General features: G+C 44.5%; 1 protein-coding gene across 8 annotated transcripts in view; it reads right to left on the bottom strand.

The window, feature by feature from the left end:
- Positions 1-13,785, bottom strand: part of PDILT (protein disulfide isomerase like, testis expressed) — a 158,120-nt gene that overhangs the window by 3,105 nt on the left and 141,230 nt on the right. For all 8 annotated transcript variants that reach the window (XM_074381965.1, XM_074381964.1, XM_074381959.1 and 5 more), the window contains 5 exons: positions 12,866-13,063; positions 8,879-8,999; positions 5,828-6,006; positions 4,291-4,380; positions 3,212-3,481 (listed from right to left, as the gene is read on the bottom strand). In XM_074381965.1, coding sequence (XP_074238066.1) covers positions 3,230-3,481; positions 4,291-4,380; positions 5,828-6,006; positions 8,879-8,999; positions 12,866-13,063 — 840 coding nt within the window. In that variant the 3' untranslated portion in view covers positions 3,212-3,229. The remainder of the gene's footprint in view (positions 1-3,211; positions 3,482-4,290; positions 4,381-5,827; positions 6,007-8,878; positions 9,000-12,865; positions 13,064-13,785) is intronic.

Genomic DNA, 13,785 nt, shown 5'->3' with positions numbered 1-13,785 from the left:
ATAAGTGGTTTTAGGTAGTTTTGGAAAGAGTGAAACTAAGGGGTGGAAAGTTTTGAAAAAACGATCAAACAAAACACAAAGAATTAGAATGAGAGGTTGGTGTGTGTCAGAAAGGGGCAAAAATGAGCCAAGAGAGAAGAACCCCCAACAGAGGGGTAGCACCTGTCCCACCCACCTCTCTGAGCACACACCTCCTGAGGCTCCAGATACGCCCAGGGAACCTGCAAGTGGCACACTCATTCTCTGGCTCGTGGCTGGTCAGGGGTTCTATGCCACATGATCTGGTCTAGGCAACCCCCACATAACCCTCCTTCAACTGGCAGCCACATGGCCTCAAGGCTGAGGCAGGTGAGCCTCATGCCGTGTCCTGAATACTAACACCTGCTCCTGTCGGGGAATGCGGCTCAGGTGAGTTTCAGAGCCGCAGGCTGTTCCCTGCTTCCTCCAGTTGTGAACAGGCCAGGTCCGGGGTGAGGGGTATGGGAGCTGGTTCTGGAGATCTTAAAAACCATAAACAGTCTTTGCTTCATGTGATGGGTGAGGAATGGGGAGACTCAGGTGGTTTCTGGAGACCTCAATTTCTAAAAGAATACTGTCCTCCTTTTCTCAAGAGAAGTCCTGGCTGAAATAAATGACATAAATCAGTGAGGTAAATCTGTGTTAGGCTGAATAGTGACCTCCAGATACATCTACATCTGAATCCCCAAACCTGTGAGTGTTGCCTTATATGACAAAAGGGACTGTGCAAGTGTGATAATGGACCTTGAGATGGAGAGGTTGTCTGAGCAGGCTAGATGCGATCACAGTGGTACTTATAAAAGTGATGCAGGAGGAGTCAGAGAAAGTAGGTGTGCGGGTGAAACAAAAAGTCAGAGTGATTCTAGAACAGAACCATGAACCAAGGAATGCAGGGCCTCCCAGAAGTTAGAAAAGGCAAAACAGGTAATTCATCTGAAAGGGATTAACTCTGATGACATCTTGAATTTAGTCTAGCGGAAATGATTTCTAATGTCTAGCCTCCAGAACTCTTAAGAGAGTAAGTTCATGTTGTTTTAAGCTCCTAAGTGTTAATTTGTCAGAACAACAATAGGGAACTAATACAGATTCTAATTTGGATCTGGAGACAACATTGTCAGCACCTCTGCCTTTTGGGGTGACTATGAAATTATGTATCTCTTACCTAATATGGAATTTTTCATTGATTCATGGGCATTTATTGAGCATCTACCATGTGTCAAGTAGAGTTATAGGCAAAGGGAATACAGCAAGAAAGAAAACAGACATATCTACTTTCATGGGGCTTACATATTAGTTGGAGAATCAGGCAATAAATCATTGCACAACAAAATAGTAAGATGCTTTCAGATATTGATCTCCAGAAATGCCTTTTGGAGGTAGTGACAGGTGAGCTGAGACTTGAACCATGAAAAGGACACAGCTGTGTGAGGACCTGGGGAGTGTATTCTGAAGGGAGTGCATTTAGGCAGAGGGAACATGAGGAGACAGTGAATTTGGCTTGTTCATAGAGTATACAGGAAGTGTGGCTGGAGCCTAGAATGTGGGGGGAGAGGAAGAGGAGGAGATCTATGAGGCCAAAATCTTTCGGTGTTGATGGCGTGGTAGGCAGACCAGATTTTATTCTAAAAGCAATAAAGATGCCATTACAGCAGTGGTCCCCAAACTTTTTGGCACTGGGGACTGGTTTACTGGAGGATGATTTTTCCAAGGTTGGGGGTGGAAAGGTTTGGGGGGTAGGGGGTGTGGTGGGGAGCTCAGGAGGGAAATGGTATGAAACTGGGAAATAAGAAATGGGAAGAAACCATTCCATGGCATAGATCTAATGCCAGATCATCAGGCATTCGATTCTCATAAGGAGCTGGCAACCTAGATTCCTCGTATGCCCAGTTTACAATAGGGTTCGGACTCCTGTGAGAATCTAATATTCAGGCAGAGCTCAGGTGGTAATGCTTGCTCACCCACGGCTCACTTATTGCTGTGCTGCCAGGTTCCTAATAGGACACTTACCCATACTCGTCAACAATTGGGAAGCTGGGGACCCCTGCATTATAGTATTAAACAAGATTATAAGTGCTTAGGGCTAGCTTTTCAAAAGGTGACCTCAGTGCCTGTATGGAATACGGAGGGGTATGGGGTAAGGGCTGGGAGGGAGGTACAAAGTGGCAGCAAAAAGACCAGTTAGGAGACTGCAGCTGAGAAATAGTGGGTGACAATCACTTGGAGATGCAGGGAAGTGGGTGGGATCACATGGATGGATAAGCTACTTTTACAGTAGTGAAAGAAGGCAGTAGAACCTAGCACTTTCGGAGGTCAAGACAGGTGCATTGCCTGGGCTCAGGAGTTCGAGAGCAGCCTGGGCAACATGGTGAAACCTCATCACTCCAAAAATATACAAAAATTGGCTGGGCATGGTGATGCGTGCCTGCAGTCCCAGCTACTTGCAGGGCTGAGACAAAAGGATTATTTGAGCCCAGGAGATTGCGGTTGCAGTGAGCCATGTTAGTGCCACTGGATTCCAGCCTGGGTGACAGAGTGAGACCCTGTCTGAAAAAAAAAAAAAAAAAAAAAAAAAAAGAAGGAAAGGAAGAAAGGAAGGAAAAAAGGAAAAGGCAGCTGATGATGATTCTGACGTGATTGTTTGAACGAATGGGCCACTTACTGAGATGTGGAAGTCCGGGGACAGGTTTGGGATTCGATCATTTTCTTACTGTGCCCAAATGCAGTGTAAGCCAATCAGTCTACTTCATTTGAAAGACTTAGCCAAACTCTGGGAACACCTAACCTGGTGGGAGATGGTAGCATAGTGGTTAAGTGCACAGTCTTTGGAGTGTGATTGCCTGGGATTGGTTGCATCTCAACAGCTTTCTAGCTTTGTGTTCCTACGTGGTTGCTTAACCTCTCTGTGTCTCAGTTTTCCCATCTATAAAATGGGAATAATGAGCTCCAGCTCAGTGGTCTTGTGAGAACTAAATGAATGCTGAGCATGTTACACACACTTGTTGAATGTTGCTACTGTGGCTCCCCTCGCAGTCCTGCCTGAATTCCAGGTCAAACCATTCTTCTAAGAGAGCACCAACCAGGAAAAAGAGGTCATGAGTAAAACAGAGCCAAGGACATTCAGAGGCTTTATTACCCAGCCCCCACCTAGCCTTCCACAATGCTATATGCTTTTATTGGAATCAAAAATGGGCACCTTGTTTCCTTGGAGGAGCTAAAGTTCTTCCTTGACTTTCGGTTTCTTCTTTTGAGTTGGAGGTCCCTTTGGCTTAGCCGCCACCACCACCACCACCTCCTCAGGTGTTCTCTTCTTCCCAGCTGGTTCTTCCAGCTTGGACACAGGCTTGGTCACGTTCTCCGGCTCAGGCAACTGCTGTTCAGGTAACTCTTTCCTCATTGCAGGCACCTCCTCTTCTTCAGCTAGCACTTCCTCTTCTATCACTTCGTTTTGCTCAACAGACAATAGCTATGAAAGAAGACGTAGAAGGTAGAAAGGAGGGAGGGAAGAAAAAGAGAAAGAAATAAAGAGGCAAGATCATTGGGTTTTAACAGTCAAGGACACTTTTTCTGAAAGTTCCCAGAGATAATCAGTCTTTGGCCTGCAGGGTTTTCATAGATGCTAAAGGTTCATTTGGTTTGGATGATAAAGTGCCCAACTGTGGTTTCACCCTTCAGGTAAGAGGACCTTTAGGGAAACAAAGGTTCTGAGTCTATAAATGTGGCTCTTGCACCACTAGCTCCTGGACCGGACAGGTGACAAATCTTAGCTAATGAGATCCTTGTCCAGGACATTTTCTGGAACGTCTAAAAAGTAGATGCTTGCTTTCTATACTGGGAAGATGTTAGTTTGGAGCTGTGGCGTAATCTTTGAACCTCGTGGGGAAATGACTACTTGAGAGTGAAACCAACATACCGGAGAACAGAGATGGGAAGACAGAAAGCAGGTGTGGGTTCTGGAGCCACTCACACCTGATGTTCTACCAGTTATATGGGATAAATTCCCACTGTCGCTTAAAGCCAAGAGTAGTGTCTGAAATTTGCAACACAAAGTCCTAATTAATACAGACAACACCATCCAGCAGAGGGACTTGCTGAGGCATGGCTAGGGGAGAAGGGGGACTGTGGTCCCATGCATCAGGAGAGTAATGCCAGAGGACAGAATCCCATCACTATCTCATGAGATTTTGGAACTCCAAGTAGTCTTTTGTTTTCCTTTGAGTTTCTAGGGATTCTGTGTGGGACAGAATAATCCAGGATGTTTCTGTTGCCCCTTACCTCATCCTCATCCTCAATTCTGGTTTTGATGTGGCTTTCCAGGAAGTCAGAGAAGCCCTTCAGAGTATGTTCTCCCTTATACAGGACAGCCTAGGAAGAAATAGAACAGGGTCAGGATGGGAGCCTCTTCCAGAGATCCTCAAGGACTGCTACCTAGATAAACACAGGGTCAAATTCCTGACAACTGGGTATGTTATGTAGGTTCTTTAACCTCTCTGAGCCTCCAGTGCCATGGCTCCAAGATAAGGAAAATAAAAACGCTTCTATCGCAGGATTGCTATGGAGTGGATCAAAGCATGGACTGTAAAACCACACACGGAAGCCTTAAATTTTGGTTGCATTACTGCAGTGTGGTCTGGTTATGTAATTTCTCTGACTCAATTTTCCTAACTGTAATATGGAGGTAAAGTAGTACCTACCCCCTAGGGTTGTTATAAGGAGAAAATGAGGTAGTATATGTGAAGTGCTGAAAACAGTGCCTGGTTCGTGATGAGCACTCTGTGTTTTCATATTATTATTATTATTATTACTATTACCATAATAGTGACAGTAATAACAGGAAGAATAGTTATTTTCAGAAATATCTGGCATGTGGTCAGTGCTCAGTTATCACAAATTCCTTTTGCTCTTTAGGGAAGTTCAGAAGCTGCTTATTGCTCATGGGTCATCTAAACTTCTTTTCAGATAATTCGAGATTATGATCTTACCCTCATCCTCTCAGCCCTGCCTGTTGCTCACCTCCCCCACGTGCATCCTCTGCAGTGCATTCTGAACAAAGAGTGGGTCATGATGGCATCTTGTCACAGTGCTGGGGCCACCCTTCTGTCCACCTCTTTGTTCAGACTACAATTCCTACCTGTCATGCATGGCCGCTCCTCTAACCTGATGGAAGTCCCCACCCTCCTCCAGAGTCCTAGGTCTGCATGGAGACTCGCAGCCATATCTGCCCTCCAGAATCTTTTCCTCCCCCTCAGTTTCAATCACATTCATCCATACTCTTCTAAAGAGCAGGGAGCTGGGCTCACATTTCTTTGATTAATGTTCTTTCCCATGCACGGACATGGCATGGAGAGTGGGTTCTGTCAACACTGGTTATGGTTAATGACTGTAATCCCAAGATGGAAATGACATTGTTCATCTCTAGCAGGTATTTTTTCCTTCACCTGGTAATCCCCCACATCCAATATTCCCATGGAGATGCCCCCCATCTTACTTCATATAGTTAGGGTAGAGCTCAACCCCAATACTAGTGGGAAGCATATAAGCCAGGTGTACCCATCAAAACACCCACATCCACTTGGCCACAGTGATTGGGTCAGGGATATGCAAGCTACATCCAATGACAGTGAGTCTCAGGGCTTTAGTGCAAACTACTGGAAAATATTCTTTGAGCTTGAATGTGAGAGGACGAATAGTGGCTGCAGCTGAGAATAAAACTGGTTTGGTAGAAAATGCAGCTAGAGGTTGGGAGAAGCTGAGTCCCTGATGATAACATAAGATTGTTTACAGCCACGTGTACATCCCAAGAGATTCTCACTTGTTGAGAGTTGGTGGGAAACAGCCTGAAGAATGGGTACCGGTCCAGGTACATCAGCTGAATGTCATTCGCTGTGATGTCGATCTTGGCAATGATGACTGTGGAGTGGTTTTGATACTTTCTTCCCAGTTCCTCCAACAGCGGGAACAGCATCTTGCACTTTTTAGACCAGGGAGCATCTGGAAGAGGACAGTGGCTCAGGCTCACACTGATGAAGACCCTGAAAGCTGGCGCCACCCCACACATGGCATCACTATCTTCCACTTGTGGTCCTGCTGTTTTGCCAATGGTACTCCCTCTTTCTTTTAATCATATATTAGGTTATTTTTACACTTACATTCAGTCATACTATTGTGTAACATTCAGCCATACTATGACATAACATAATATATATGGCATATATGTTATGGCATATATATTATGTTATGCTGTAGTACACGATTGCTATTTGATAGGCTGAGCATGGCAGCTCATGCCTGTAATCCCAGCACTTTGGGAGGCCAAGGCGGGCTGATCATGAGGTCAGGAGTTTGAGACCAGCTTGATCAACATGGTGAAACCCTGTGTCTACTAAATACAAAAATTAGCCAGGCAAGGTAGCACGTGCCTGTAATCCCAGCTACTCAGGAGGCTGAGGCAGGAGACTCGCCTGAATCCGGGAGGCGGAGGTTGCAGTGAGCTAAGATCACACCACTGTACTCTAGCCTGGGTGACAGAGCAAGACTCCATCTCAAAAAAAAAAAAAAAAAAAAAAAAAAAAGTCTTAGCCCTCTTCCAGCCAAATACTAACACTTTAGTGTGTTCATGTTTTTTTCTAATTTTTGTTTTCCTTTTTAGAGGCAATGTCTTGCTATGTTGCCCAGGTAGAGCTCAAACTCAAACTCCTGGGTTCAAGCAATCCTTCTATGTCAGATTCCTGAATTGCTGCAACTACAGGCTTGTGCTGCTGTGCCCAGCTTGCTTTCTCTCTCTCTCTCTAATTCCTTTCTTTTAACATAGCGTTCCACTCTAGTAGAAGAAAGCCAAGAACAATATTTATGCTAGATGACTTTTTATGTTCTGCCAAAAAGTGTACATGTGTGGGTGTGTGTGTGTTTGTGTGCGCATATGTGTTACAGCACAGGGATTTTCCACAATAAAGGTAAAGGCACTTGCCCAAAGTTATATAGTAATTGTACTTTTCAAACCAGAGTAATGAAGCAGAGGAAGTGGGGATTTGACTTGTGATCACTATACCACAGGTAGGAATTAATATGACATAACATAACATTAATACAACATAACATAATATAACACAACATAACATTAATATAACATATACATTATGTTATGCCTTGTCATGTATATGTAATTACATGTTATGTAATTTTACCTATATAATTCAGAAGAAAACATCCTCAAGAAATATGACAGGCATAACTACTCTTGGATAGGGGACACTGAACTTTCTTGTGGAGAGTTCTTTGGTCTCTGAGTGTGGTCCAGGCTCCTGGCCCTCTGGAAACCAGAGAACTGCTCCAACCCAAGGGAAAGCGAACCTTCCCTGCTTGTGCTTCTATTAGAGCTCAAAGCTCAGTTTCTAGCTCTGTAAGAGAAGTGGCCTCAAAAGCCCCCAGACACACCGCCTTTGGATGATCATCCCCCATTTACAAGCCAAGTTTCTCCACAGCCATCTGCCCTGCATGCGACATCTCTGGCAGACCCCTAGCACTCAGCGGGTCCTGGTTCAGAACAGGAGGGGGCATAATGGCTGCAGCCCTAGGGGGCCAATCCCATGGTTCTACTTCCAAGAAAATGAAGCTGCTTTTGCCTTTTATCAGAATGAAATGGACAGTCTCATAACTCTGGGTGTCCCCTAAGTACAGAATAGCTGCACCTAGCCTCTCATTTAAAGGCAGCAGATCTTTGTGATTCAGCCACAGACCTTAAGTGCCTCACTCTGTGAATAACAGTCCATTTCAGAGTGATTGTAAAAGGCCTGTATGATGCAGTGTAACTCTTGTCTTACCCTCAAGGAGGTAATGGCATCAGAGCTTGTTTTAAACTTCTTGCCTTGCAACTTACTGTGTGACCTAGAGTAAGGTCATTAACCTCTCTGAGGTGGGGTTCCCTGACCTGTAACATGGGGACAACCACCATAACTTCCTCACAAACTTGTTGTTACACAGCTCATTAGATCAGGTGTGTCAACAGCAAATTCGTGCCTGGTTCATTGTAAGTGTGCATTAAATGTTAAAATAAAAGAGATGTCTGAAAGAACTTCCGTATCACCTTTCTCTGTGTCTCAGGGTGGGCGAGAATGTCTCTCGCGTGTAACGTCTGTTGCACGCAAATTGGAAACAGTGGGAAAAGGGCAAAAGTCCCTAGGTAAGCCCTAGAAGTAATTATAATGATAGAAATAACAACAGCAATAGCAATGATCATTTGTCAAGTCCTCACAATATGCTAGACACTATGCTAAGTACTGTACATGAAGGATTGGGGTCCCTACCTTATAGGGGCCATTTGATAAGTCATCTAAAGCCAGAAGCAAAGAAATCCTGTTCAGCAGTTAGGAGTATAGGTGCTAGAATCAGAATAGTTCAAATCCCAGTGACAGCACTTACTGGATGCAGGATAATGGAAAAAATTTCTTCACCTCCTAGAGACTCTATTTAGTCATCTGCAGAGTCAGAGCAATGACAGTAGCTACTTTCGAAAGGATGTGGTAAGGATTAAATGAGGTAATGTATGCAATGGCTTAGAATGAAGCCCAGCATACTACAGCACCCAATCAAGCATCATTAGCCATCGGCATTCTAGCTTTTACAAATGGCTGCAGGCCTGGGTTATGTGGAAGGCACTGCATACATTCTAAAAATTACATTTTTGGGGGACAAGGTTGCATTGTTCCTGGTAACATCTTGAGTCCTTCTATTTGGGCATCTGAAGACCATCCTTGGCATGGTGCATTGATGTGTTTTAGAGATTTCAGGGCCCAAGAATTCAGAAGAAACATTGGAAACCCAATGTTGGCACCCGTTGCCTCCCAGCCATTCTTGAGGTACTTACAGAACATCACAAACACATCCTTTTCTTTGTCAAAGACGACTATGTTGAAGTTCTTCCCCACGAGCTGCTTAACCAGTCCCTGGTCCCAATATTTTGGAATCTCTTCACTGGATTGATGTTTCTAGGAAGCATATTTGAGAGGCCTAAGAATCTTCAAAAGGGATTCGAAGTTGTAAGGCTCCCCACCCTGATTGGAAACAACTAAAGATTTTCTTGCGTTTTTTCACAAAAGCCTTAGGAAAGATTTTGAAATACTGAGCTGGATCATGAGCTTGATGTCAACCTGGATGCTTCAGGGCAAACTGGGATCAGGGGGCTAAGGAGCAGACAAAGCTTCAAACTGGGATGGATTATCAGATTTTATAAAAAGAAGCTCTAAGCTGGGCGTGGTGGCTCATGCTTGTATCCCAGCATTTTGGGAGGCTAACACAGGCAGATCACGAGGTCAGGAGTCTGAAACCGGCCTGGCCAACATGGTGAAACCCCATCTCTGCCAAAAAAAAAAAAAAAAAAGCAAGAATTAGTGGGGTGTGCTGGCATGCACCTGTAATCCCAGCTACTCGGGAAGCTGAGGCAAGAGAATTATTTGAACTTGGGAGGTGGAGGTTGCAGTGAGCCAAGATTGTGCTACAGCACTCCAGCCTGGTTGACAAAGCAAGACTCTAGCTCAAAAAAAAAAAAAAAAAAAAAAAAAAAATTAGTTGTCCTCAATTACTTTAAGAATCAAGACCAAGACCATTTACACAATGTATATAACCTTGATCACACTCTGATTGATTCCTGCAATAAAGAAAGTCTTTTCTTTTCTTTCCTCAGCCATGTTGGTTATGGCTGAGGAAAGAAAAGAAAAGACTTTCTTTATTGCAGGAACCAATAACCTTCAGCTTATCCAAATGACCAGCGTTCTTCCAGCTCAGGCCTTTGTTAATGCTGTTCCCTCTGCCTGGCAGGCCTCCCCCACTCCTGATTCTTACTCTCCCTTCTTCATCTGGGTAACTTAAAATGTATGCTTCAGAATGACCCAAGGGAGGACTTCCTTGATGCTTCCCTGATCCAGATGAGGACTCGCTGCCATAAATTCTCATAATACTCAGCATTTTTTTGGTATCACTTATTCACTTTTGCTATTTATATTTATTTTTCTGATTATTTGATTAATGTGTCTCTACCACACTAGACAGAAGGTCATAAGAAATTTTTCTTTCCTCACTATTGAGTATCCACTGCCTGGTACATAGTGGGTCCTCAATAAATGTTTTGCAAATGAATGAATAAAAAATGAGCTCAGCTTTTTCTTCTCTTTGAAGTAAGGGTTGGAAATCTCAAAACATATGTTTTATCTACAACCGTTGCCTCCTGAATGGCACATCCTTTCCTCCATCTGCGCTGTTGCTGACCAAATCCAGGTAGCCTCTATCTCTCATCTTGATTTCCAGAAGAGACTCCAGATGTTCTCCCTATGTCTCCTTCCAATCCCTCCACACCTTTATTGTCTACAAGCAGGGCTCTGTTTTCACCATGCAAATCTAGCTTCTCATTGCTCTTAGGAAACCAGATTCTTAATATGCTTAGAGGCCCTTGCTGTGCAGCCTCTGTCTGGCTCACAATCCCTTCTCCCACAGTGTCCTCCCTCACAGCACCCCCTCCAGCCTCTGGAAAGAACTTAAAGATGTTTTCAGTGGGAGTAGAAATGGGGCAACCCTGGGGCATGGGAAATAGAAAATGGTGACAATTGTGGGGAATTGGGAATGGGTTGGATCAGGTGGATCTCATAGATCTCATAGAGGATGACCATTTCTGCTCTAACAGCACAAGAAGATGTGTTGGCCTTTGAAAGGGAGACAGACACCATCTCAGATCTAAATGCAAGGAAGAGAGAGAGGATGGGTAGTATTCCAGGTACGATTTGAGATGTGGTGATGGAAAGCGAGGAGGCCCCAATGTGAAGACATCTATTTTCTTAGTGATCTAGTGGTAGAGAACTCAGCTGAGAGTGAGTGGGAATAGGGTATGAGGAGAGAGAGACTCTGAGATTTAAAAATGAACACGCTAACAGAAATTTCCATATGGATGCCAGGACATTTCTCAGAGTCCACGGGAGGCTGGTTTGCAACTCCATGAAGCCAGCCAGTGTCATGGTGATATTGGTCTGGAAGCAGGGAAGTTAAAGGGGTTCAACTAGAGTTGGAACTTTGCCTGGTGAGTACTATGGGGTGTAGAGGAGGTAGAAGATGGAGGAGATAAAGGAGTTAAAAGAATCATCATCAGAGCAATGAATGATATAATGCAAGTTCACAGAGTAGGCACTAAAGAGAAATGGGATCAGGGGACTAAGGAGCAGACAAAGCTTTGAACTGGGCTGGATTCTCGGATTTTACAAAAAGAAGCTTTAAGCCGGGCACAGTGGCTCATGCCTATATCCCAGCACTTTGGGAGGCTGAGGCAGGTGAATCACAAGGTCAGGAGGTTGGAGGCAGATGAATCACGAGGTCAGGAGGTTGGAGGCAATGAGAAAGGTGAGGAATCATAGCCATGTGTGTCCTGGAGGGGAAAGTCAGGCATTGGGAGGTGCTGCAATCTCCAGATTGTGGTCATGAGAACAGGGAGCTGACATGGCATGGACACACCAACCACTGGAGAAGAGAGAGGAGGGTTGTGGACACTGACATCTCTGGGAATGATGGGAGAGTTGGGGCTTAGGGAAAGGCTGCCATCAGGAGCTTAAGTCCTCAGAGAGTGAAGGGAGGTAGTCAAAGGACAGCAACGAGGCAGGGGAAGCACAGGGTCTAAAGTGAAAGAGCATAGGATCCAAGGCATTGGGGGCTTCTGAAGGTGGAAGAAGGAGAAATGGGCTGGAAGTGGCAAGAAGGACAGCAGCCTCACCACTTGGCCCCATGAAAATGCTGTGCACACAAGACAGCTTCCGCAGAGAAAGGCTGCAGGGGCAGATATGTCTCTAGGGGAATGAACAGAGGGCAGTAGAAGACTCATAGTTAAGCAGACCATCATTTGGGTTTGTCTGCAGAGTCTTAATTTACTTCTATTGTTCCAGAATTTTTTTTTTTTTTTTTTTTTTTTTTTTTTTTTTTTTTGAGACAGGGTCTTCTTCTGTGGCCCAGGCTAGAGTACAGTGCTGTGATCATAGCTCACTGCAGTCTTGATCTCCTGGGCTCAAGCAATTCTCCTGCCTTGGCCTCCCAAGTAGCTGAGACTACAGATGCACACCACCATGCATGGCTAATTTTTAAATTTTTTATTGAGACAGGAACTTGCTACATTGGCCAGGTTGGTCTCGAACTCCTGGGCTCAAGCAATTCTCTTACCTCGGCCTTGCAAAGTGCTCAAATTATAGGCATGAACCACCACACCCAGCCCATTCCAGAATATGTATTTTTTAAATTCCTCCTTTACTCCCATTATGTCCCAATTTGGAAAATAAATAATATGGTTACCTGACTCAGCAGAGTAGCTGTGGAGACACAGACAGTGGGTGACGACGTGTTCCATGTGTTTCTGCAGCCATTCCTCCCTGTCAGTGAAATAGACTAGCCCCCTTTCAGCCACATCCAACCAAAAGGTTCTTAAAGCTTTTTAGGCCAAATCCTGATTGCCCCCTGGCTTCATCCCCCTTCTCCCCTCAAATCAATCATCTACTCTTGGACCAAGTAGATCTTTCACATTGGAGCTGATATGAGAAAAGCCTCCTTTGAGATGGCAAATTAAACCTACTGAGTGCATTGCAAATTCCTGCAAAGGAAATGCCTCCACTTTACAACTGAGAATGAGTGGAGGAATTAAAGGCTTGGGTTAGGTTAGAAGTTGGATAGATTTGAGGTGGGGAGATGAGGGATTTCCCCATATTGAGCCACAAAGTTGATCTTTATTATGCCTCCACATACAGGTGAGGAGAATTATCAAAGCCAGCAAAATTACGAGAAGGAGATGATTTTGAGGTTCTGGATCCACCTTGTCCCAGAACAAACCTACCTTGGCATTTTTACTCAGGAAGCTGCGGCCAAATTTCTTGAGGTTTTCATAGGTTATGTCATCTGAAGGCATTTTGTACCTGGCGTCAGAGCTCAAATTTAGGATTTGGACAGAGGGGATATCGACCTCTGTGACCCGGAAGTACTCCAAGACACGTCCGTTTCTGGGTTCATCTGTATCCACAAGGATGAAAAGGATCTGGCAAAGTAAACGAAACCCTTGTCTCTCTGTATCCTTTGCCAATGGAGGGAAAACTGTAGGAATGCTGTGGACTAAGGGTATGCACTCGATGGGGTCTGTGGAGCACTTCTGCAAAACGTAGCAAAGGCAGGTGCAGCTCTGCACCCAAACGCAGAGCAGGCAGCAGCCTCCTTGTGCTGTGCTCCATCCACACAACTTCAGGAAGTCAGAAAGCCCTGGGCTTTCATTTTGCTTCAAACTGTTTCATCAGTTTCCTTATCTGTAAAATGATTATAATAATGACTATCTTCTAGGGTTGCTGTGACAATTAAACAGGACAATGTATGGAAAGGCTTAGTTCAGGGACTGGCAGGTAGTTAAGTGTTTAATATGTGACAATTATTATTATTATTCAAAATTATTCTATCAAGGAAATTCATGACTTTATTCACTCATTCATTCAACAAAATTCATGGAGTGCCTAGTATGTGTGAGCTTTTGCTAAGCATTGGGGACACAACCCTGCCGAAAACAGACAAAAACCCCTGCCCTCAGGGAGCTTATGTTCTAGTGGAGAAGACAGACAACAAATGAATGAATGAACTCATGAAGTCAAACAGCAATGAGAGCCAATTAGACAATAAAACAGGGCAATGTGATGGAAAGTAACTGCCCAGATGGGGTAAGGTATGGGGCTCTGGATTAGGTAGGGTGGTCAGGAGGAGAACCTGAGGACGTCA

Source organism: Saimiri boliviensis, chromosome 12, assembly GCF_048565385.1.
Source record: "Saimiri boliviensis isolate mSaiBol1 chromosome 12, mSaiBol1.pri, whole genome shotgun sequence".
In the NCBI taxonomy this organism is placed as follows: domain Eukaryota; kingdom Metazoa; phylum Chordata; class Mammalia; order Primates; family Cebidae; genus Saimiri; species Saimiri boliviensis.
The sequence above is the reverse complement of the archived record's forward strand: the minus strand, read 5'-3'. Positions and strand labels throughout refer to the sequence as shown.